General features: G+C 47.9%; 1 protein-coding gene across 4 annotated transcripts in view; it reads left to right on the forward strand.

Moving 5' to 3' along the window:
* Positions 1-22,606, forward strand: part of LOC138743690 (A-type potassium channel modulatory protein KCNIP1-like) — a 160,922-nt gene extending 138,316 nt beyond the window's left edge. The window contains exons 6-8 of one of the 4 annotated variants that reach the window (XM_069899288.1): positions 7,957-8,061; positions 9,150-9,212; positions 21,468-22,606. In XM_069899288.1, coding sequence (XP_069755389.1) covers positions 7,957-8,061; positions 9,150-9,212; positions 21,468-21,515 — 216 coding nt within the window. In that variant the 3' untranslated portion in view covers positions 21,516-22,606. Of the gene's footprint in view, positions 1-7,956; positions 8,062-9,149; positions 9,213-16,352; positions 16,597-20,834; positions 20,914-21,467 lie in introns of those variants that run through there. The other 3 variants (XM_069899289.1, XM_069899286.1, XM_069899287.1) reach the window with 3 other exon arrangements.
* The last annotated feature ends 2,518 nt before the right edge of the window (positions 22,607-25,124 follow it).

The raw sequence follows: 25,124 nt of genomic DNA on the forward strand, positions 1-25,124 counted from the left end.
ATTCAAGGGACGGTGACCACAACAGTAAACCAGTGGAGGGGCTCACACAGGCGGTGAGCTGTTAGCGTTTCGCGACAAGGAACCCATGCAGGCTGTGGGCAACTGCAGTCAAAAGATTCACATCAAGCTATAGATTGCAGGAGACTGGAATGACACTGGCTGAATGGGTACCAGGTATCGGAATCGGGATAGGAGAGGGTGCTTTCAGAGCGCTGAAAGGTTCCTGATCGTGTCAGATCTTGAGCTGGGGCTGCTGATAATTTGAACAGTAGGCTATTTGGCCTGGAGGCTACGGACAATCGGTGACCCTGGCGGGGGGACTCTCTTTTGCTTCTCTTTCTCTGACTTTAAGAGGTGCTTCATATTCTGCGGATGGTGAATCTGTCTGCCTTACAGCAGACAATAGCAAATTCAGGATACTATTGCACTGTCTTTATAACATGACAATAAAGGAATCTTGAAACTCTTGTCACAGTCCTGGACCCCCTCGTCTGGCTGTATGGATTTGGTGTGTCCCAGGATTGCTTCAGGAGAACTTGTATCTCCTCCAGCTGACATATTTCCACAAGCCACAGATTATGTCAAAGAGCCGCATGTGGTTCACGCACCGCTCTTGTTATAGGCCATCTTAACTAACCCCTCAACCTGCAATGCATCCTTGGATGAACCCCAAGGTCCCTCTGTTCTTCCACAATGTTAAGTATCCTACCATTAACCATATACTCTACTTCAAGTTTGACTTTACAAAATGGATCACCTCAAATTTATCTTGATTGACTCCATCTGCCATTTCTCCACCCAACTCTTCATTCTGTCTATAAACTGTTGGAACCGACAACAATCTTCATATCATTCACAAACTTATTGACTCATCTCTCTACATCTTCGTCCAGGTAATTTATAAAAATCACAAAGAGCAGGGGTCCCAGAACAGATCCCTGCGGAACTCCACTAGACACTGAACTGACCTCCAGGAAAAATACTTTCTTCCACTACTACTCTCTGCTTTCTGCAGGCAACTCAATCCAAGCATTTTCGAGGAGAAGGTTCCGTAGGCATGAGTTTGGCAGGATGCTGTCACGGGGACGGGCTGTGGTACCAAAGTGGAAAGGGTGCTGTCAACACGAGGTGTTGAGGAAGTGTAAGAGGGACATTGTTTGGGATGGCATGTTGTCGCGGGGAGAATCTGTGTCATGAGAAGGGTGTTGGCTGGATGGGCAGTGGGGATTGATGGAGGGGTATTGTCAGAAGGAGGGGCTGCAGCACATAACTTTGGAGGGTGCAATTGGAGGAGAATAGAGAGCTGTTTTGGGAGGAGCTATAGGGCTGACATTGAAGTGGTGTGATTAGGAGGAAGGGCTCTGGGGCCTGACGTTGGAAGAGTGCTGTCAGGGGAGAGGCTGTGGGGGATTTTGTAGGGGAGAGGCTATCGGGGTTGGGTTGAAGGGATGTTGTCGGGTATGGGTGAGGGGGTGAGGTTGGAAGGATGTTGTAGGGGATAGGTAGGGGTGAATATGGAGAGACTTTGACAGGGATGGGTGCAGAGATGACGTTGGATGGTAGGGGATGGATATGGGGGGAGGTTGGAGACATGTTGATGATGATTGTGGGGGTGAGGTTCAAGGGATGTTGATGATGTTGGAAAGACGTCAGGGATGAGATGTGTGAGGTTGGAGGAATGATATAAGGGATGACCATGTGGGTGAGGATAGAGGGGCATTGTTGGGGATTGGTGTGTGGATGTGGATGGAGGGACGTTGTTGTGGTTGGGTTTGTTGGTGCAGTTGCAGGGACGTTGTCAGGACTGGGTGTGAGGATTAGGTGGAAGGGATGTTGTCGGTAATGAGGTGAGGGTGATGTTGGAGGGGATTGGTGTGGGTGTGATGTTGGAGGGATGTTAAAGGGGATGGGTGTGGGGGTGAGATTGGAGGTACATTTTCAGGGCATTGTAGGGCTTGGGTGTAAGGTTGGAGAGACGTTAAAGGGGTTGGGTGTGGGAGTGAGGTTGGAGGGACGTTAAAAGGGTTGGGTGTGGGGGTTAGGTTGGAGGGACGTTAAAGGGGTTGGGTGTGGGAGTGAGGTTGGAGGAATGTTAAAGGAGATGCGTGTGGGGTGAGGTTGGAGGGACATTAAAGGGGATGAGTGTGGGGGTAAGGTTGGAGGGACATTAAAGGGGTTGGGTGTGGGGATGAGGTTGGAGGGATGTTAAAGGGGATCGATGTGGGGGTGAGGTTGGAGGGATGTTTGGGATTGGTTTGGGGGTGAAGGAAGGAAGTTGGAGGGTATGGGTCTGGGGGTGAGGTTGAAAGGACGTTAAAGGGGATCGATGTGGGGGTGAGGTTGGAGGGATGTTTGGAATTGGTTTGGGGGTGAAGGAAGGAAGTTGGAGGGTATGGGTCTGGTGGTGAGGTTGAAAGGACGAAGGTTGGATTGACATAGTAGCGGATGGGTGTGGGGGTGAGATTGGAGGGACTGTTGGGTATGGTGTGGTGGTGAGGTTGGAGGGTCATTGTCAGGGATTGTGTGGGGGTGAGGTCAGAGGAACATTATAGGGGATAGTTGTGCAAGTGTGGTTGGAAGGACGTCGGGGATGGGAGTGGTGGTGACGATGGAGGGATGTTGTAGGGGATGAGTGTGGGGGCGATGTTGGAGGGGATAGGTGTAGGGACATGTAGGGGATAGATGTGGGGGTTGATGTTGGAGGGACATTGTAGGGAATGGGTGTGGAGATGAGGTTGGAGGGAAGGTAGGGGATGGGTGGGGGATGAAGTTGAAAGGACTTGTTGAGGATGGATTTTGAGGGTGAAGTTTAAGGAATGTTGTCAGGAATGTGTGCGTTTGTGAGGTTGGAGGGACATTGTCATGGATGGGTGTGGGGGTGAGGTTTGAGGGATGTTTGTAAGTGATGGATGTGGGCGTGAGATTAAGGGACAATGTAGGGGATGGATGTGGGGCTGAGGTTGGAGGGATGTTGTAGGGTTTGGGTTTGGGAGTGAGGTTAAGGGACGTTGTAGGGGATGGGTTTGGGAGTGAAAATAGGGGACATTGTAGGGATGGGTGTGTGGATGAGGTTAAGGGACATTGTAGAGGATTGACTTAGGAGTGAGGTTAAGGGACATTATCGGGTGTGTGGGTGAGATTCAGGGATGTAGGGGATGGGCTTAGGAGTGAGGTTAAGGGACATTGTAGGGGATGAGTGTGGGTGTGAGATTTAGGGACATTGTAGGGGATGGGTGTATGGGTGAGCTTAAGGGACATTGTAGGTGATGGGTGTGGGTGTGAAATTCAGGGACGTTGTAAGGGATGGGTGTGGGTGTGAGATTCAGGGTCGTTGTAGGGGCTGGGTGTATGGGTGAAGTTAAAGGGCATTGTAGGGGATGGGTGTATGGGTGAGGTTAAGGGATGTTGTTGGGGATGGGCATGGGTGTGAGATTCAGGGACATTGTAGGGGATGAGTGTGAGTGAGATTCAGGGACATTGTAGAGGATGGGTGTTTGGGTGAGCTTAAGGGACATTGTAGGGGTTGGGTGTATGGGTGAGGTTAAGGGATGTAGGGGATGAGTGTGGGTGTGAGATTCAGGGATGTTGTAGGGGATGGGTGTTGTTGTGAGATTCAGGGGCGTTGTAGGGGATGGGTGTGTGGGTGAGGTTAAGGGGTGTTGTAGGGTATGGGTATGGGTGTGAGATCCAGGGACATTGAAGGGCATGGGTGTTGGTGTGAGATTGGAGGACGTTGTCGGGAATGGCCTTGTAGTTTGGGGGAGGTGTATGAGGAGTCGGAGCCTTCCAATGGAGGATGAGTGAGGTGAGAGTGATGGAGGTTAATTGGTAGAGGGCCAATAAAAGGAGGGTAAAGTCGAGGAGCAGCCAGTGTGTGAGAGTCACAGTAAAGGAGTGAGACTTAGAGGCTTTGGCTCTCGAGGCTTTGTCGAGCAGAGGTCGAGCTTTTTCGCATTAAGGTAAGGCTTGTTGGTTGTTTATTTGTTTCTTCTTTTCTTTCCACTACATTTGAGGAAGGGGAGAGATGGGATGAGAATGAGAGCAGTTTGTTGTTCTGCTTGTCAGATGTGGGAGGTCCATATCTGCTGCAGGTGGGCTGAGCTGCAGCTTCTCAGGGACCGAATTAGGGAACTGGACCTATTCAATTACCTCTATCTGGTCAGGGAAAGTGAGGGCATCATAAACAGGAGGTACAGGCAGGTGGTCACACCAGGGCCATGGGAGGCGGACAAGTGGTTCACAGATAGGAGAAGGAAGGTGTTAGCGAAGACCCCTGTGGCTGTAACCCTCAATAATAAGTACTCCTCTTTGAGTGCTGTTGGGGGGAAGCAGCCTAACTGGGGAAAGCCACAGTGGCTGTACCTCTGGCACAGGATCGGCCCCTGTGGCTCAGAAGGGTAGGGAAAGGAAGAGGAAAGCAATAGTCATTGGGGACTCAATAGTTAGGAGGACAGATGGAGATTCTATGGACACAGTAAGGAGAACCGGGCGGTGGTTTTCCTCCCTGGTGCCAAGGTCCGGTATGTTGCTGCTCGTGTCCAAGATATCCTAAAGAGGGAGGGAGATGAAGAGGTTGCGGTACATCTAGGTACCAACGACATAGGAAGGAAGAGTGAAGAGGCCCTGAAAAGTGAGTACAGTGAGTAAAGAGAGTTGAAAAGAAGGACTGCGAAGAGAGTAATTTTGGGATTACTGCTTGTACCACGCAACAGTGAGAGCAGGAACAGAATGTGGCTGAAGGGGTAGAGCAAGGTGCAGGGATTGAAGTTTCTGGATCACAGACCTTTTTTGGGGTAGATGTGATCTGTACAGAACGGACGATTGCACATGAATCCCAGGGGGACCAGGATCCTGGCGGGGACATTTGCTGAGACGACACAGGAGACTTTAAATTAGAATGGTTGGGTGGAGGGGAACCAAATGGAAGAGAACAGCAAGGAGAAGGTGAGATTGCAAACAGGGAAACCTTGTGGACAGAGTTTAGGGGTGGAAAGGCAGGTGATAGAGAAGGAAGATGCTCTGTACGAAGATGGAGGGAGATGATAGAAAAAGAATATTATAGAGTTGTTTGTAAAGATATGGGCAAACAGAGTAAGTAGTGGGAAATCTCTCAAATGTATATATTTTAAAGCTAGGAGCATTGTGAGGAAGGTGGATGAGCTGAGGGGTGGATAGATGCTTGGCAGTATGATGTGGTAGCGATTAGTGAAACATGGTTGCAGGAGGGATGTGACTGGCAGCCAACTATTCCTGGATTTTGTTGCTTTAGGTGTGATAGAATCAGAGGGGTAAGAGAGGGTGGCTTGTCAGAGAAAATATTACAGTGATGCTTAGGCAGGATAGATAGAGGACTCGTCAAGGGAGACTTTGGGAGGAATTGAGGAATGGGATGGGGTAGTTACACTTATAGGGGTGTATTATAGATCACGTAATGGGGAACGAGAACTAGAGGAGCAAATTTGTAGGGAGATAGCTGATATTTGTAATAAGCACAGGAATAGTGGGAGATTTTAATTTTCCAAATATTGATTGGGAAACTCATTCTGTGAAAGGGCTGGATGGTTTGGAGTTTGTAAAATGTGTGCAGGATAGTTTTTTACAACAATACGTAGAGGTACTAACTAGAGAAGGGGCAGTGTTGGATCTACTGTTGGGGAATGAGATAGATCAGGTGACTGAAGTATGTGTTGGGGAGCACCGAGTCCAGTGATCATCATGCCATTAGCTTCAATGTAATTATGGAAGGGATAGGTCAGGGCCTAGGGTTGAGGTTTTTGAGTGGGGAAAAGCTAGATTTGAAGAGATGTGAAAAGATTTACAAGGAGTGGATTGGGACGCTTTGTTTTATGGGAAGGATGTAGTAGAGAAATTGAGGTCTTTTAAAGGTGAGATTTTGAGGGTACAAAATCTTTGTTCCTGTTAGGTTAAAAGGCAGGGTCAAAAGTTTGTGAGAGCCATGATTTTCAAGGGATATTGGAAACTTGGCTTGAAAAAAATGAGGGAGAACTACAGTAAATACAAGAAAAAAGAAAAAAAGATGTTCAGCAAATGCATTTAATGTAAAAAGCATCTTAAGAAATTAGAAAAGCTAAAAGAAGGTACAAGGTGGCTATAGCAAAAAGGGTGAAAATAATCTTGTTGAATTTTTTGAAGAAGTGACTAGGAATGTTGATGAAGGTAGAGCAGTGGATGTTGTCGATATTGTCTTCAGTAAAGCCTTCGATAATGCTTTGCATGGAAGGTTAGTCAGGAAGCTTCAGTCATTGGGTATTAATTTTGAGGTAGTCAAATGGATTCAACAGTGGCTGAAAAGGAGCTGCCAGAGAGTCGTAGTGGATAACTGTTTGTCAGCCTGGAGGCCAGTGACAAGGGGTGTGCCTCAGGGTTCTGTACTGGGCCCTTGGCTGTTTGTCATATACATTAATGATCTGGATGATGGGGTGGTAAATTGGATTAGTAAATATGCAGATAGGTGGAATTGTGGATAATGAAGAAGGTTTCCAAAGATTGCAGAGGGATTTGGATGGCTTAGAAAGAGTGGGCTGAAAGATGGCAGATGGAGTTTAATGCTGAGAAGTGTGAGGTGCATCATTTTGGTAGGAATAATCAAAACAGGACATACATAGTAAATGGGAGGGCATTGAGGAATGCAGTGGAGCAGAAAGATCTAGGAATAACGGTGCATTGTTCCCTGAAGGTAGAATCTCATGTGGATAGGGTGGTGAAGAGACCCTTTAGTATGCTGGCCTTTATAAATCAAAGCATAGAATGCAGGAGTTGGGAGGTGATGTTGAGACTGTTCAAGGCATTGGTGAAGCAAAATTTGGAATACTGTGTGCAGTTCTGGTCACCGAATTATAGGAAGGATATCAACAAGGGAGAGAGAGTGCAGAGAAGATTTACGAAAATATTACCTGTGTTTTAGCATCTAGATTACAAAGAAAAATTAAGCCAATTAGGTCTTTATTCTTTGGAGCACAGAAGGTTGAGAGAGATTTGATGGAGGTATTTAAGATTATGAGAGGGATAGATAGAGTTGATGTGGATAGGCTTTATGAGAGTAGATTGAAACAAGAGGTCATGAGTTAAGGAGCAAAGGTTCAGAAGTAACATGAGGGGGAACTTCTTTGCTCATAGGGAGGTGGCTGTGTGTAATGAGCTTCCAGGAGAAGTAGTGGTGGAAGAATCAATTTGGTCATTTAAGGAAAAATTGGATAGGTATATGGATGGTAGGGGAATGGGGGGTTATGGGCAGGGTGCAGGTAGGTGGGACTAGAGGAGAGGACTTGGTTCAGTGCGACTAGAACGGCCAAAATGGCCTGTTTCCGTGCTGTAATTGTTATGGGTGTGGGGGAGAAGTTGGAGGGACATTGTAAGGGATGGGTGTGGGGATGATGTTGAAGGCACGTTGTAGGGGATGGGTGTGGGAGGTGAGGTTGGAGGGACTTTGTAGGTGATGAATGTGGGGGTGTGGTTGGTAGGATGTTGCAGTGGATGGGTGAGGGAGTGAGGTTGGGATGTAGGGGATGGCTTTTGGGGTGAGGTTGGAGGGACATTGCAGGGTATGGGTGAGGTTGGAGGCGGTGGGTGTAGGGGTGGCGCGACAAATGGGTGTGGGGGTGACATTGTCGGGGATGGTTGTGTGGTGAGATTGGAGGAATGTTGTAGGGTATGGGTGTTGGGGTGAGGTTGGAGGGACGTTGTAGGGGATGGGTGCGGGATTGAGGTAGGAGGGATGTAGGGGATGGTTGTGGGGGTGAAGTTAGAAGGATGTAGTAGGGGATGGGTGTGGCGGTGAGGTTGGAAGGACAGTTGGGGATGGGTGTGGGAGGGTGAGGTTGGACAGACTTTGTTGGGGATGGGTGTTGTGGGGGTAAGGTTGGAGGGACGTTGTAGTGGGGGGATCTGTATGAAGTGAAGTTGGAGGAAAGGCAATTACTATATCACTGATCACAGGAGATGACGGATATTCTGAGGGCCATCTACGCTATGATGGGCCGGTTCACCCACCCTGTGCTCAAGGATGAGGCCCCCCGACACCATGTGGAGGTCTTCTTTCAGGTACGTCTCTTCCCAGCATTGGTATCCCTGCCATTCAGGGTATTGGGGAGCTCTGGTGGGTGGAGTCATATTGGCGAATGTGTGGGGGTTGAGGTGGGTGCTGGCGTGCGTGTTGGGGTTTGGTGGTAGTGGGGTGGGGGTGGGTGTTAATTGGGGATGGGCAGATGATTTATCCACTGGGCACCATGATGTTTGCTGTGGCAAGAGGAAAGATGGGGAAGAACAAAACATGGACAGTCCAGGATAGACAGGGATGGGACAGGGAGACGTGAACAGGTCAGGGAAGATGGGGGTGGGATGAGGAGATGTGGACAGGCCAGGGTAGACAGGGATGGGATGGGGATGGGGAGACATGCACAGGTCAGGGGAGATGGGGACGGGATGAGGAGATATGGATGGGGAGACATGGACAGGGAGACAGGGATGGGATAGGAAGACGTGAATGGAGAGTCATGGGGATGGGACAGGGAGACCTGGAAGTGACAGGATGTGGGAGGTGGTTTCGGCAGCTCTTAGAGATAGGCCCTTCAGTCCAACATATCAGTGTGACCCTTGACACCTATCCTTCTCCCAGTGTGGTGCAGACGTTGCTCCAGCCCAACCCGTGAGGGGGTGGGGGGGAAACGACATATGTTGCCATGGTCACTACCAGCCCATCTCCCAGGGAAAGGGCCCACATAACAGCTGTTGCCGTGGTCACCATAAACCCAACTCCTGGGGAAGGGGCCTACCAGCCCATTTCCTGTGGAGGCGGACCGCATATCAACTGTTGCCACGGTCACCACCAGCTCATCTCCCAGGGAGGGGACCCGCATGACAACTGTTGCCACGGTCACCATCAGCCTGCATAATAACTGTTGCCATGGTCACCAACAGCTCATCTCCCAGGGAGGGGGCTTGCATAACAGCGATGGAGGGGAGGCACAAGGTAAAACTGTGTGATGGACGAGTCCCTTCCAAAACTGTACTGAATCACATCAGGTCAGGTCCCGGTGAATGAGGAGCCGGAGAGTATGGATCAGAGAAGACTCCTGTGTCTCCCATCATGGGAAGCTCCTCATCAGCATTCCTATCCTTGTCTCTAACAGAAAATGGACCAAAACCGAGATGGCGTGGTAACACTCGACGAGTTCATAGAATCCTGTCTGCAGGTATCTATCAGTGTGATGCAAACAGAAGCAACATCACAGCACTGGAAGGGGATGACAGAGGTCAGGGGAGGGGTGTGGGGGAGCTCTCGACACCAGAAGAATCACAGCACTGGGGAGGAGGGGATTGAGGTTTCTGCACCAGGGTGATTCCAACACTAAAGGGATCTCAGCTTTAGGGAGATCTCAACATAATGGGAGTTCCCAGAATCGGGAGATCCCAATATAAAGGAGATCCCAGCACCATGGAAATGCAGGAATATCTTAGCTCAGGGGGAATCCCTCAAGGTAATATACCTGCACCTGGGGAGATACTAATACCAGTTAGATGCCAACACCAGGAGTGATTCAAGCCACAGGGTGTCCCAGCACCAGGGAGATCCCAACACCAGGCTGATCCTAACTCTAGGGACATCCCAGCGCCATTGTAGATACCAGCACTACAGAAGATCTCAGCACCAGGAGAAATCCCATCACAGGGAGATCCCAACCCAAGGTGATCTCTGCACCAGGAGATCCCAGAAACAGGGAGATTGTGATACCAGGGAGGATCCCAGCACCAGGAGAGATCCCTGCACCAGGCAGATCCCAACACCAGCAGGTATCACAGAATCTGGGGATCCTAAAACCAGAGGAGATCCCAGCACAAGGAGATTATAATAGCAGGGGAATTCCAACACCTGGGGAGATGCAGGTCCAGGAAGATACCAGCACAGGAAGATTCTCAGGACCAGGGTAGATCCCAGTAGCATGGCAGATAGAGGAACCACAGGTTATCCCAGTTTCAGGAAGTTCCCAGCACCAAACATGTCTGAGCCCCAGGAGATCTCAGCATAGGGAGATCCTACCAACAGCTGAGATTCCAGGATCAGAGGGGATCCCAACATAAGCTAAAATCCCAATACCAAGGAGATCCCAATTTCAGGCCATTCCAGCATCAGGAAAGATTCTACCACCAGGGGAGATTCTAGCACAGGGAGATGCTAAGAGCTAATGTACCAGCACTAAGGGAATTCCAGCACTAGCTAGACCCCAGGCTAGACTCCATGCCAGGGAAATTCCAGCACCAGCTAGATCCTAGGCTAGACCCCATGCCAGGGGAATTTCAGCACCAGCTAAACCCCAGTCTAAACCCCTGCGCCAGCGGAATTCTAATACTAGGGGATATGATCAGGATAGATATCTAAGAACCAGGCTTTGTAATCACAACATCCCAGCACTAGAGGTACCCAGAAGGAAAATTCCCAGCAGCAGTGACATCCCAGCATGTGATGGAGTGGGGGGGGGGGGGGGTTGGTTCCAGCACCAGTAGGGCTTCTACACCAGGTGACACCATGGAACAAGGGCAGACGCCAACACCAGGGGGATCCTGGCATCACGGATATCACAGCACAAGGGGATCCCAGTAGGAGAGATGCCAGCAGCAGGCAGATCCCAGCACCTTTGCAGTCATGTTACTGGGGTGATCCCAACACCAGCAGGGATCACAGAACCTGGGAATCTGAAAACTAGGGGATCCCAACATGGGGGAGATCCCAGGATAATCCCAACACAACAATGATCCCATTCTAGCCCCAGAAGATCTCAGCTAAAGGAGATCACAGGAACAGCTGAGATTCCAGAATCATGAGAGATCCCAACTTAAGAGAAGATTCCAATATCCAGGAGATCCCAGCTTCAGGGTAATTCCGACATCTTGGGGATTTCCCAATAGCAGGCGAAATCTCAGCAGTGGGGTAATCCCAGCACGCAGAGAGATCCCTGTGCAGGGAGACACCAGAACAGGGAGATCCCATAAGGTAACAGACCAGCACCAGGGCAGATCCCAAAACCAGTTAGATGCCAAAACCATGAATGATCCAATCACCAGGGAGATCCCAGCAAAGGGAGATCCCAGCACAGGGAGATCTCAACAACAGGGAGTTTCCAGCAGCAGGCCTGATGCAAGCACCAAGAAGATGCCACACAGGACAATTCCAGCACCAATGATCCAACTCTCTGGGAAATCCCAAGCAGAAGGGTGATTCAAGCACAGTGAAATCCCAACATCAGCCAGATCCTAGAATCAGGGGGTTCCTATCACCAGATAGATCCTAGCACCAGATAGAACCCAGCACTTAGGAGATCTCTTCAGCAGGTAGATCTTAGCATCTGGAGAGATCCCTGAGTAAGGAAATTCTATCACAGGGAGTTCCCAACACCAGGAGGGTCCAGTACCATGGAGATCTCTGCAGTAGGAATATCCTAACACCCAGAGAGACCTCTGTTAGGGAGATTCATGCCAACACCAGGTGAGATTCCAGCACTGGGGGGAAATCACAGAACAAGGAGTATCCCAGCAACAGAGAGATACCTGGGACATCCCAGCACCAGGGAATCCCAGCATCAATGGAGTACCTACTCCAGGGTGATCACAAAAGCAGGAGATATCCTTGCCCCAGGTGAATCACAATACCAGTAGGAATCTGAGAACAAGGGAGATCCCAAAATCAGGGATCCTAACACCAGGGAAGATCGCATCACAGGGAGATCCCAACACCAGGTGAAATTCCAGTATCAGAGGAGATCCCAATGCCAACAAGATCCCAGCCCCATAGAGAACTCAATGCCAGGGTGAGCCAAACACCAGTGAGATCTTAGCACAGGAGGATTCCATGAGGTAATATACACAAAGGTGGATCCAAACACAAGGGGAGATGGAGATCCCAACACAGGGAAATCCAATCACAGAGAGATCCCAACACAGGCAGATCCCATCACAGAGAGATGCCAACACAAGGAGATCCCAACACAGAGATATTCCAACACAGGGAGATCCCAACACAGGGAGATCCAATGCAGGGAGATCCCATTGCAGGGAGATCCCAACACAGAGATCACAACACAGGGAGATCACATAATGGAGATCACAACACAGAGATCCTGATACATGGGGATCCAAACACAGTGAGATCCTGATAAATGGGGATCCCAGTATAGTGAGATCACATCACAGAGAGATCCCAACACAAGGGGATCCCAACACTGGGGGAATCCCAGCACGAGCATGATATGAGCATCATAATTAACTCAGGAAACTGGCACAGAGTCGTGGGAAGTAAGGAAAACAAGCAATGAGGTAATGGAACCTAAACATATTAAAGAGGATAAGGTGTTTGCTGTCTTAAAGCAAATAAGGGTGGATAGATCCGCAGGGCTCGACAAGATATTCCCTCAGACCTTCAGAGAGGCTAGTGTAAAAAAAAATGTAGGGGCCCTGGCAGAAACATATAAAATGTCCTTAGCCATGGGTGAGGTGCCAGAGGTTTGGAGGGTATCTCATGTTATTCTATTGTTTAAAAAAGGCTCCAAAAGTAACCGATAAATTAGTGGAACATGTTCTGAGAGATCAGATGTATAAATATTTGAAGAGCCAGGGACTGATTAGGGATAATCAATATAGTTTTGTTCATGGTAGGTCGTGTTTATCCAATCTTACAGAGTTTTTCAAGGAGGTTACCAGGAAAGTTGATGAATGAAAGGCTGTGGATGTTGTCTACTTGGCCTTTGACAAGCTACCACATAGGAGGTTAGTCAGTAAGGTTCAGACACTCGGTATTCCTGGTGAGGTATTAAACTGGATCTGGCATTGGTTATACAGGAGAAGCCAGATAGTGGAATCGATGCAGGAACCATTCTTGTTTGTTGTCTATATCAATGATCTGGATGATAATGTGGTAAATTGTATCAGCAAGTTTGCAGATGACACAAAGACTGGAGATGTTGTGGACAGTGAGGAAGGTTTTCAAAGCTTGCAGAGGGATCTGGGCCAGTTGGAAAAATGACCGAAAAATATTAGGTTGAATTTAATACAGACGTAGGAATAGTTATATTTACTAAACCAGTTGCTCCTTATCTCCCAGATATCCAGCACCAGGGAGATCCCAGCAGGGCTGATTCCAACATGAGGGAATATCACAGCACTAGGGCATTCCCAACATTACAGGGATCACAGTCAAGAGAGGATCCCAGCTGTAACATCAGCACCATTGAGATCCCAACACCAGGGGAATTCTATCATCGGGGAATATGAATAGAAAGGAGATCCAAGCATCCAGATGGGTGTCTCAACACACGAGTGATCCCAGAACCAGGCGAGGAGGGTGTCCCAGCACCATTGGAGTTTCTGCACCAGGGTAATCCAAATCCCAAGGAGATCACGTTTTTTCATCTGGAAAGTTTCCAGCACCATGGAGATCCCAAAACCAGGAAGATCCCAACAACAGGAAAATCAGAGCACAGGAAGATCTCGCAAAGTAATGTACCAGCACCAGGGATGATTCCCCTCACCAAGAGTGATACAATCCTCAGTGAGATCCCACCAAAGGGAGATCTGAGGAACAGGGGATCCCAACACTAGGGAAATTCAAGGAGATCCCAAGCACAAGGGAGATCCCAGCACAAGGGGATAATGCTTACACCAGGGAGATCCCAATAACATTAGGGTTAGGGTACCAGGGTAATATCAGCTCCAGAAGAAGTCCAACACCATGGAGATCCCACCACCAGGGGAATCCTTGCACCAGTGAATCAAATAGAAGGAAGATCCAAGCACTGGGGAGATCCATGCAGCAGGGTAGATCCCAACAGCAAAGACATAGCAGCGCTGGGGGATATCGGCATTAAGGATGTCTCAGCACTAAGGATATTCCAGAAGAACAATCGAACACCTCTGAACTAGAGCTGATCCCAACACCTGAGGGGAGGTGGGAGATACTGACATTGGGAATATTACAGCACCAGCAGATCCCAGCACCAGATAGATCCCAAAGCAATCAGGACTCCCAGAATCTGGGAGTTGGGGGAGACAGACACAAAGGGGTATCCCATTACTGGAAAGATACCAGGAGATCCCAACAGCAGGGAGATCTCACCACCAGGAAATATCCCAGCACCAAGGAGATTACAGTGCCAGGATGATCCTAGCATCCAGAGAGAAGATCCCAACAACATTTAGATAACACAACTATGAGTGATCCAATCACATGGGAGATCCCAGCACAGGAAGAATCTCATCACCAAGAAGGCAATAGATTAAGAGATGGGGAAGTGCAGAGAGACCTAGGGATACTTGTACATCAGTCTCTGAAGGCAAGCATGCAGGTACAGCAGGCGGTTAAAAAGGCAAATGGTATGTTGGCCTTCATATCAAGAGGGTTTGAGTATAGGAAGAAGGATACCTTACTGCAGCTGTACAGGGCCTTGGTGAGACCATACCTGGAGTATTGTGTGCAGTTTTGGTCACCTTATCTAAGGAAGGATGTTCTTGCAATGGAGGGAGTGCAGAGGCGATTCACCAGGCTGATATCTGGAATGACAGGAATGACTTATGAGGAAAGATTGCGCAAATTGGGATTGTACTCGCTGGAGTTTAGAAGATTGAGAGGGGATCTCATAGAGACATATAAAAATTCTGGCAGGACTGGACAGAATGGATGCAGATGGGATGTTTCCAATGATGGGAAAATCCAGAACCTGGGGCCATGGTTTGAGGATAATAGGCAAACCATTTAGGACCGAGATGAGGAATTTCTTTACCCAGAGGGTGGTGAATCTGTGGAATTCATTGCCACAGAGGGCAGTAGAGGCAGGTTCATTAAATATATTTAAGAGGGAATTAGATCTATTTCTTCAGTATAAGGGTATTAAAGGTTACGGAGAGAAGGCGGGGACAGGGTACTGAACTTTAAGATCAGCCATATCTCGTTGAATGGCGGAGCAAGCTCGAAGGGTCGAATGACCTACTCCTGTTCCTATCTTCTATGTTTCTATGTAAGGTTCTAGCACCAGTGGGGATTCAAGAACTAATGAGTTCCCAGCACAGGAAAGTTCCAGAATCAGGCTGATCTCAACCCCAGGGAGATTCCCATGCACAAGGGTGATCCAAGCACAGGGAACTAACACCAGAACAGAATCCAAGCACATGTGTGATCCCAACCTCAGGGGATCCCAACATGAGAGACCCAGCACCAGGCAGATCCCAGCATAGGGCCCCACCAGTGGAGAGTTTCCAGCACTAGCAGCATCAACACCATGGAGATCTCAGCAGAAGATATATTCCAGCACCATTTCATATCCCAGTACCAAAGGAGATCAAAATACCAGGGAGATCCCAAAACCAGGTGATCCAAGACAACAGGGAGATCACCACCAGGGAGTTCCCAACAACATAGGATCACAGAACAAGGACTATCACTCCAGTGACAGCAGGATATCCCAGCAACAGGGAGTTCATAAAACCAGGAGGTATCCCAGCACTGATCCCAGTGATCTGGGTACCAGCTAGTGCAACACCTTTACAGTGCCAGTGATCGGATCTCACACTGTCTGTATAGAGTTTGTATGTTCTCCCCATGTCTGCGTAGGTTTTCTCCAGGGGCTCCAGTTTCCTCCCACCCTTCAAAAACTTGCAGGCAATACTCAAACATATATTGCAAATCTGGTTCCATTTAGGACATTTTTAATTTTTAAAAAATTGTTTTCCCTCTCTCATAATTGCTCTCTCTCGCATAATTATTTTTTTTGACTATCAATAATTAATCAATCCTTCTCCATATAGAAAATCAAAGGTATTGGTTATATTGCAAATTTATTTAAGGAAGGTTGTTTAATGTCTTTTGAAGAGCTGACAAATAAATATGACTTAAATATTTTCAGATGAGAAATTTCTTAAATATCATATTACCAGACTTGCCATTTGTATATCCACCAGATCTAGTTGATAATATTTTTTAATTGAATCCTTCTCTGGAAGGATTAATTGGAATTATATATGATAGATTATTGAAATTACATCTAGTGCTTCATAACAAGATTAAAAAGGCTTGGGAATTGCAACTTGCAAGTCCCTTATTGGAGGATTTATGGGGACAAGATTCTTCAGCTGGTGAATACACCTTCAATATGTGCCCAACATACATTAATCCAGTTCAAAGTGGTGCATCGTGTTAATATGTCCAAAGATAAGCTGGCTTGTCTCTTTTCTAATAGTGACCTATTTGTGATAGATCTGATATTGCTACATTGACACATATCTTTTGGTCTTGTCCATCCTTAGAAATCTACTGGAAAGACATTTTTAATATCTTTTCAACTGTATTTCAGGTGGAGCTTCGACCCAATCCAGTAACTCCTCTTTTTGGGGTTATTGAACCAGACATAGGGACTTTTTCTGTAACTACAATGGATTGTCTACATTGTTGGCTTGAAGAGCCATCTTAATCAAATGGAAAGACTCTAGACCTTCAATAATGTTTCAATAGTTCTCTCATATGGTGTCCTGTTTATGTTTTGAAAAAATTAGATATTGTGGTCAGTGTGCTAAAATAAAAAAACCCACACATAAGCAGTGAGTGAGTTTAACCAACCAACTGACTTAACTGGAACTCACTGAGAGCTTCACAGCATCACTCCCATGATCCTTTTCAGCCCTCCCCACAACCCCCCCCCCCACCCCCCATAGGACCATTGTGATGTCAGCCCAGTGCAAGCCTGCACCTCCATGACCAAGTGCATGTGGATCAGTGCAGCCCACTACATGACACCCCCCCCCCCCCCCCCACCATAGAACTGGTGTTCAGAGGTGCCGAGTCCATAGTTCGTACGTTTGGGAGGCTGACCTCTTCGCCATGGGGCTGGAACAGTTACTGGTTGGTCCAGATCAAGATGTGCTGGTTTGAGGCAGTCAACCATGAACGTTTCCTGTCCACCCCCAATGTCCAAAAGGCACGTAATGTCATAATATCTTGAATGGACCTTTGTATGGTCATCCAGTGTGTGCCTCTCCTTATGAAAATATATTCGCAGACTTCAAGATACTTTTGGATATAGGATGGAGCTGGACCATAGCATGACATTGTGACTTGAGTCAAGGTGCCCACCTTCTCATGAAGTCGTGTTAGCAGCGCCGTAGGTATTTCCTCCTGGCTGCGAGCCACTGGCACAAACTTGCTCGGGACTGTTAGGCGGGCCCCCATAGACAAGCTCATTGGAGGACGTGGCCAAATCCTCACTCAGCACTGTGCAGATGCCAAGGAGCATCCGAGGCAGCTCATCCACCAAATCCAGGCCTTAAGCTGCACCATGAGGGCCGTTTTAAAATGCCGATGGAACCGTTCCACCAGGCTGAAAGACTGTGGGTGGTAACCCGTGGTGTGATGTAACTGAGCCCTAGGAGCTGTGCCAATGCTGGTCATAGACTAGATGCGAACTGTGCCCGCCTGTCCAACATGATATTGGAAGGAAGGTCAAAACAGGCTATCCAGTTGGTGATGAGGGCCCTGGCACAAGATATCATGGAAGTGTCTAAAAGCGGGACAGGTTCCAGCCATCTAGTGAACCTGTCCACCATCATGAACATGTATGTGGTGCCTCTGTAAACCAGCAGCAGCCCCGACAATGGATGTGGTCAAATTATCTGTGTGTCGGTGGGAAGGACTTTCACGTGTCTTTTCACCTTGGATGTCTGACAGTGCAGGCAAGTTTTGGCCCAGTTGCTGACCTGTTTACACAGGACATGCCACATGAATCTGATCAGTTGAGTTGTCACCCAGATGTATGGGTCGGCCAACTCATGTAGACATGACACCTCCATGCAGCGGGAATGATGGGCCTAGGTCGGCCAGAGGACACATCATGGTGTGGCTTCGGATAGCCTGAAACCCACGTCTTCCAGCCGTAGCCCTGGGACTGCAGTGGAGTAGGCTGATATCTTGCCATCATGCCACTGGGCCACTGTGAGTGCTGTATAGTCAAATCTTGGGGACAGGGAGTGCACAGACAAGATGGGCAAAAGGGACAGAGCGTTAGCCACGAGGTTCTTGCTGGAAATGTGCTTGATAGCCATTGTATTCTCTGAGATATAAGAGAGGTGATGCTGCTGATTTGCCAACCACAGGTCCACACCTTGGAGAAGACACAAGTGAGGGGCTTGTAATCGGTGAAGACTGTGAAATCCTGTCCTTTGAGGAAAAAGCAGAAATGGTGTATGGCAAGGTAGAGAGCTAGCAACTCACCGTCAAACACATTATACTTCTGGTCCAAGGTATCGGCTGAAAAAAGTGAGAGGTCTCCAATGTCCATCAATCAACTGGTCCAGGATGCCATCGACGGCTGCGTTGGATGCGTTGATTGTGAGGGCAGTGGGCACATCAACACGCAGATGCATTAGAAAGGTGGCATTGGCCAGAGTGTCTTTGGCCTGGTTAAAAGTTGCTGAAGACTCCAAGTCCCAGCTGAGTTCTTTGGTCTGACCAGTCAGCAGCTTGAAAAGAGGTCACATGATCCTGGCAGAAGTTGACATCCCAATGAACTCCTGCAAACCTTTGACTTGGCAAACATACAAATGTATCTTTGATAGAAGAGGGTTGCCCCATGTCAAACAATTTCCATCTCCTCCATCTTCCTGAATTCTTCCATGGTGAGCTACAACTTGTCAGGAGGAAGCCTCCATGCTTGGTTGTGTAGCGATGGTCCCTCCATGGAGATGTGGTGTTGGACACCATGTTTCGGGGTCATGGTGGAGAAATGTGACATTATAATGGCTGGAAATCCTGCCAGGATTCTGGAAAACTCATTGGCTGATAAGGTTACCAAGTTGAAGTGGGGGTCTAGGAACCTGGCTTCTCGAAGGGTGATGGTCTGGAAGGTCCTGGAATTGACCAGACAGCACCCTGTCATCCACCAAGTGACAATGGGCTCCAAGGGTGTCTGTGCCCAGTAATGGACTGAAACACATCAGCCAAAGTGAAGGTCCAGGTAAAACGGCAGGAGCCAAACTCCACACCCCGTACGAGTGAATGCTGTTATTGTTGGCGATGGTGAGGAACAGTCCCGACTTCCTGGCGTGGGTGTCTCAGTTCGAGGGGGGCAAGAATGCTGACCTCCACCCATATCCTCGAGGAAACGCCGCCCTCAGTGCTGGTCCCAAAGATAAAGGAGGCTGTCTCAGCAGCCAACCGTCATAGCCATCAATGACGGCCGGCCCTACCATTTCCCAGATAGGAGCATGGTGGATGGTAGCAGCGGCTCCAGAACCCCATTTCTGATGGTAGAAACACCACCATTCCAATTCTGAATCTCCACCTGCTGCAGCTGTCGCCGGCCTCCTTGGTGGAGCGGGAGAGAGATGAGTTGCTGGGTGTGACACAGCAACTAGGTCAACAGATGCCCTGCCATATTACTTGGCATGTCACTGGATATCCGCATGGTCTGCTAACCTGCAAGGGTCACTGAAGTAATCATCGGCGAGGAGTAGGCAGGTGTCTTACGGCATTTGTTCGAGAAATATCTGCTCAAACAGTCAGCAGGGCCTGTGGCCATCCATTAACACTAGCATATCATTCAAAAGGGCGGGCGGCGTGCGGTCGCCCAGTCCATCCATGTGGAGCAGCCATGCCGCTCGTACACAGCGAAAGGCTGAAGATGCCGATAAGGAGTGCTTTAATTGTCTTATACCTGTCGGCGGCTAGTGGCTAATGTAAGAAGTTGATCATTTGTCCGGCAGTCTCCTCGTCAAATGAACTGACCACGTAGTAATATCTTGTAGAGTTTGCGGTGATCTGCCAGACCTGAAATTGGGCCTCAGCCTGTTCGAACCAGACTAGCAGCTGTGAGGTCCAAAGGGTTGGCTGCTTCAGCGGTACTATGTTCTGTGCACTTGTGTCATTCATCAAGGGGTCCAAAATGCTGTTTTGGACTGTCAGCGTCACCACTGTGGTCAGTGCTCCATGCAGCGAGCGGAAAAATAAAGACAGAGGCCGTGACTGAGTTGAACCAATCAAATGATTTCACTGGAACTCTCCAGGAGCTTATCAGCACCACTCCCATGATCCTTTTTAACCTCCTCACACCAGGACCATTGTGAGCCTGCACCCCCGTGCCCCAGTTCACTTGTGGATCAGTGCAGCCTACTACAATATCATGTATTTGATTCATTGGTGAAACTTGAAGATACACAGTGACCTTATTTTCATTTGATGTAAATGTTTTTTAATGTGATTAGATGTACTCACTCTTCCACGGTATGAATCAAAAGCTACAAATTTTTTTTTTGTTTAGTTTTCTTTTTTAATAGAGTAGGTTGGGTGTTTTTTTAAAAAAACAAGCATGATTAATTGAGTGTAAAATAGGTGTCAAAATTGGCCTGTTACAGTGCTGTATGTCTAGTTTTTACAGGAAGATCCCAACACTTGGGGAGATCCGATCACAGGGAGATACCATCATAGGGAAATCTCAGCAAAGGGAGATATTGATACCAGAGGATCCCAACACCAAGGGAATCCCAGCATCAGGGGCATTCCAGCACAGGGAGAAAACACAGTGCCCTAGAGATTCTGGCACCAGGGCAGTCCCAGCATCAGGGGAGATCCAAACACCAGGGGAAATCCCTGGAGGTAGGGAGCTCACTGCAGGGAGATATGAGGACAGTAGGGATATTTGAGCCGGTGGGATCAGTAGGGTTGGGTGGGGGGGTTCATTGGGGGATGTGAAGGAGGTAAAAATATCCTCTACTGTTCACTCCATCCCTGCTTTTCAATGTTCTCATGGTCTCGATCAAATTCTCATCTGAAAACCTTTTCATTCCAGGATCATTCTCTGGACCCTCTCTGATGCCAACATGTCCATCTTTGATGGAGTTCAATGAAATAAAACCATATTTAACAAATTTGTTGGGATCTCTAAATTTCCAACTAGCAAAATAGAAAGGACAAATTAATTGACATGAAATATTTGGTCTTTCAGAAGGTCATCAATAGAATGGTATTTAAAGATGATGGATGGTGTGCCATTGCAGCGATGCCTTTTTGGGGTTGAAGATTTGTTACATGATAAAACAGACAGGAGGGTGAAGAAATTCAGGCTGGGAGGCAGCGACCAGTGAGAGCTGCAGAGATCATCTCTGGGACTCCAATTGTTCACCATCTGTGTCAATGGTTTGGAAAGGGTTCAGGTGTAATACATATAGAGTTAAACTCAATCATTTGCCATCTGACTATTTGAGAATCTCATTGTTCACACACCTGTCCAACTCACTAGGCTTCATGTTCCCATGGTTCTCCGCTTCCCACTTCTTCTCCCTCTCTTCCCATCACTCTCGTTTCCCTCCTTCCTCTTCTCCTCGCCATCCCACCCTTTCCCTCTCCTCTTCCCCTCCTCCTTTTCTTCCCTGCCACTCCGCCACCTCTCTGTAGAACTGAATTACCCTCTGCTTTTTTGCAGGACGAAAACATCCTGCGATCCCTACAGCTCTTTGAAAATGTCATTTAGCAGTTCATGTGCAGCAGAGGTGGCCCCTTCTGGTGGGGGAGTTTTCAATTGGAGGCAGCCGTGGTGTTGGCTGGCTGCTGCATGTTTCCTGTTGGGACAGATTGAGGCCTCTCACCTATAAGACAGTGATTTCTTGCAGTGAAGCATCACCGAACTCTTCACCAGCCATTTCTCATTTGTTGTGAAGTATGCTGTTCTGTGGAAAGCTGGAAACAATGAAGCCACGGTTTACCTGTGCACAGAGATCAGACAAGTTTTCTTCCAACTCACTGTGAGCTCAAGCACTGCATTGCTCCTCTCCTCCATCATTTGTCTCTCTCCATCATCCCTCTTATGTTCTCTCTTTATTCATGCCCACTTCTCCCCACACTTCTTTACCTTCCACCCTCACCACATTCATTTCCTCTTTCCCCATTCACTAATTTGCTTCTCCCAGACTACATGGATGGGCCCTCTTCTTGCTGATCTGAGTCATCCCCTGGAGTTGCTCCTGACAGCTTTAGACCCAACAGCAACAACAGTAATTTTCTCATCTTAGGTCCCACCATCTTCTGGTTCCACTGTTTCCAACTCTTCTCCATCCTCCCCGCTCCCCCAGTGGTTTCTCCCTCCCTCTGGCTCTCCATCTCTCCCACCTTCTGATCAATACCCATCACCTCAGCTTCTTAACCCCTTCATCCCCCTTGATGCACTGACATCACATCCTCCTACATTCAATCTGAGAAAGAATCCCAACCTAAAACGTTGACTTACCATTTCTCTCCATGGATGCAGCCTGACCCTACTGAGTTCTTCCACGTTGTTTATCTGAGATTTTAACATCTGCATTCCTTCTATGACTCCACTCTCCATTCTGTTGCCATTGACTCCACGTTTTGACAATGTTTCTCAAAGTGAATGATAATATTCTGTCTGTGATATCAAAGTCCCCTTCACTTCATTTTTTTCCACTCAGTCTCAGCTGGTTTTACATTTAACTCACCTTGTATGATGGAACTGAGAGAACTTTCAACTGATCACCATCTGATAAAACAATGCTTGGATATTCAAAATTTATAATATTCATTAAAAATATGTTGTCATGTCCTTCATTGCTGGTCTATCATTTTAGTCTTTAACCTATGCCTGTTGGATCACAGCAAGTGTCTGGCATAGAAAGGGATCACTGTTCAAAGACTAATCCCACCTTCAGGGTTGGGCTGTGGGCTGAAATTCAGGGCTCTCCTAGTTCATACCCATGCACAATACACAAATGTGCTGGAGAAACTCAGCAGGTCTATATCATCCATTGGAAGTAAAGGGTAACCAATGTTTCAGGTTGGGCCCTTCATCCATTAAAGCAAAACAGGCAGGAACCCAAATAAAACAGTTGCTGTCAGGGATAGAGGAGAGAGGAGGAGGGTACAAGAGTCAAGTGGGGGGGGGGTGGGGGGCAAATGTTAACAGATAAGAGGGAATAGGTTAGGTGGGAGGGGAGCAGAGAAAATATCCTCCTCCTCCATCACCATTCAGGGCCCCAAACAGCCCTTCTAAGTGAAGCCAAACTTTGCTTGTGAATTTACAGGGGCCGTCTACTGCATCTGGTGTTTATGGCCTGGAGACTGGACACAGACTGGGAGATTATTTCATTGAGTACCTTCACTCTGTATGCTGCAATAGCAAGGACCTTCCAGTGGCCAACCACACTATTCCCACACCCGGCTACATGTCTGCATAATCACTTGCAATGTCAAACTGAGGCCACCCCCACAAATAGGAGGAACACCTTAAATTGCACCCTCCAACCAACCAGATGGCATTAACATCAATCTTCAATTTCCGTTAACTCATCTCCTGTCTCTCTTTCCCTTGTCTCCTTTCCCCCAGCTCCTCGCCCTCTTCCATTTAGAGAGCTACCCCCTCGCCAATCATTTATCCGCTTTTATCTCTTCTACTTTCCCACCTGTATCCATCCTATGGCCTCCTACCTGTTACGCTGTGCTCCTCCCTACCTCTCTCCTCCTTGACCCCTTCCGCTTTCCACAGGGACCGTTCCCATTGGGGCTCCATCCCACTCGTCACTTCCCACTAATCACCCCCTTGGCATCTACCTCTTGGACCACAGGAAATGATACATGCACCCACGCCTCCTCCCTTATCACCATTCAGGGTCCCATTCAGTCCTTCCAAGTGAAGCAACACTTGCGAAGTTAACAGGATAGTCTGGAGATGCTGTGATTGTCATGCAATTCACAAACGTGCTGGAGCATCAGAGGAAGAAAGGGAATCAACCTGGCCCCTTCATCAAGGGATGAGCCAAATGCATGAAGGCACTTGAATAAAAAGAGGAGGAGAGGGAAGAAGGGGCAGGATTTGGAAACTTTACGCCATGGCCTCATGCGCTGCCAAACTGAGGTGACCCGCATATTGGAGGAACAACGCTTTGTATTCTGTCTGGGCATTAATATCAACTTCTCAGATTTCCATTAAACTCCCCGAGTTCCCCTCTCGTTCCTTTTCCCCCTGTATCCTTTGCTCCAGCTCTCCACCCCCTTCCTTTTGTAATAAGAGCTGCCCTCCCTCCTATAACAGCTCACCTTTTTCTTTCCTCTGCCCTCCCACCGATATCCACCTGTTGGCTTGTGCCCCTTCCTTCCTCCTCACACCACCTTGTTATTCAGGCATCTCTCTGTTATTGTTTGTTCACACACTAATAAAGGTGTCCGACCCGAGGGGAGTCACATGATGGAGTAGTGGCCGGTAGGGGAACTCCAGTCCTCTCCAGAAAAGTTAAAAAAAGATAGAGAAAAAGCAAAGGCACAAACTTAAAAACGAAAACAAAGTGAAAGTAAAAGTGTGAAGAAAATGGCAGCGAAGAAAGAAAAACCAAAAACAACAGGAAGAAAAGAAGAAGGAAAGACGTCGGAAGAAGAAGGTGAAGGCCTTACCTGTCCGAAGAGGCCCGCCGCGGAGAGAGAGCCCCGCTCCCACAGGTCAGTGGAGGTCCCGGGCTCGGGACTACAAAAATGGCTCGCAGAGCCAAGTAAAAGTGCGCAACCGCGCATGCGCAAGGAGTCGCACATGCGCGATGCGCATGAAAAAAAACACACTGACGGGAGGGGGGAACAGCTGCGGAGTCGATCTCCACAGCTGAGAGAGACACCTCCAGCACAGCAGCAGGTGCAGAACACAGACAATAACGACAACAAGAAAGAGGGTAAAAAGAAAACAAGGAAACAACAGATGGTCAACCCAGAGAAAGAAGAAGAAGAAGAACAGAAAGAAGTGGAAGAAGAAGAGAAAAGCATGACAATGGATGTAGCTTTTTTTAAAGAATATATGGAATCAGTGAAAGAATGGCAATTACAAGAATTTGATGAGATAAAAAGAATTAAGAATGGAAGTGGCCATATCAGAATTGGCAAAAAAGTGGAAAATATGGAAAAATGAGAAACATTTGTAGATATGGAAGTAAAAGACTTAAAAGAGAAATTAGAAGAATCTAATAAAAAAGCTAAAGAAGCACAGGAGCTGTTAGCTCAGAAGATAGATATAATAGAAAACTAAAATAGAAGAAATAATATAAAGATAGTGGGCCTTAAGGAAGATGAAGAAGGCAAGAATATGAGA

Source organism: Narcine bancroftii, chromosome 9 (assembly GCF_036971445.1).
Source record: "Narcine bancroftii isolate sNarBan1 chromosome 9, sNarBan1.hap1, whole genome shotgun sequence".
Lineage (NCBI taxonomy): Eukaryota > Metazoa > Chordata > Chondrichthyes > Torpediniformes > Narcinidae > Narcine > Narcine bancroftii.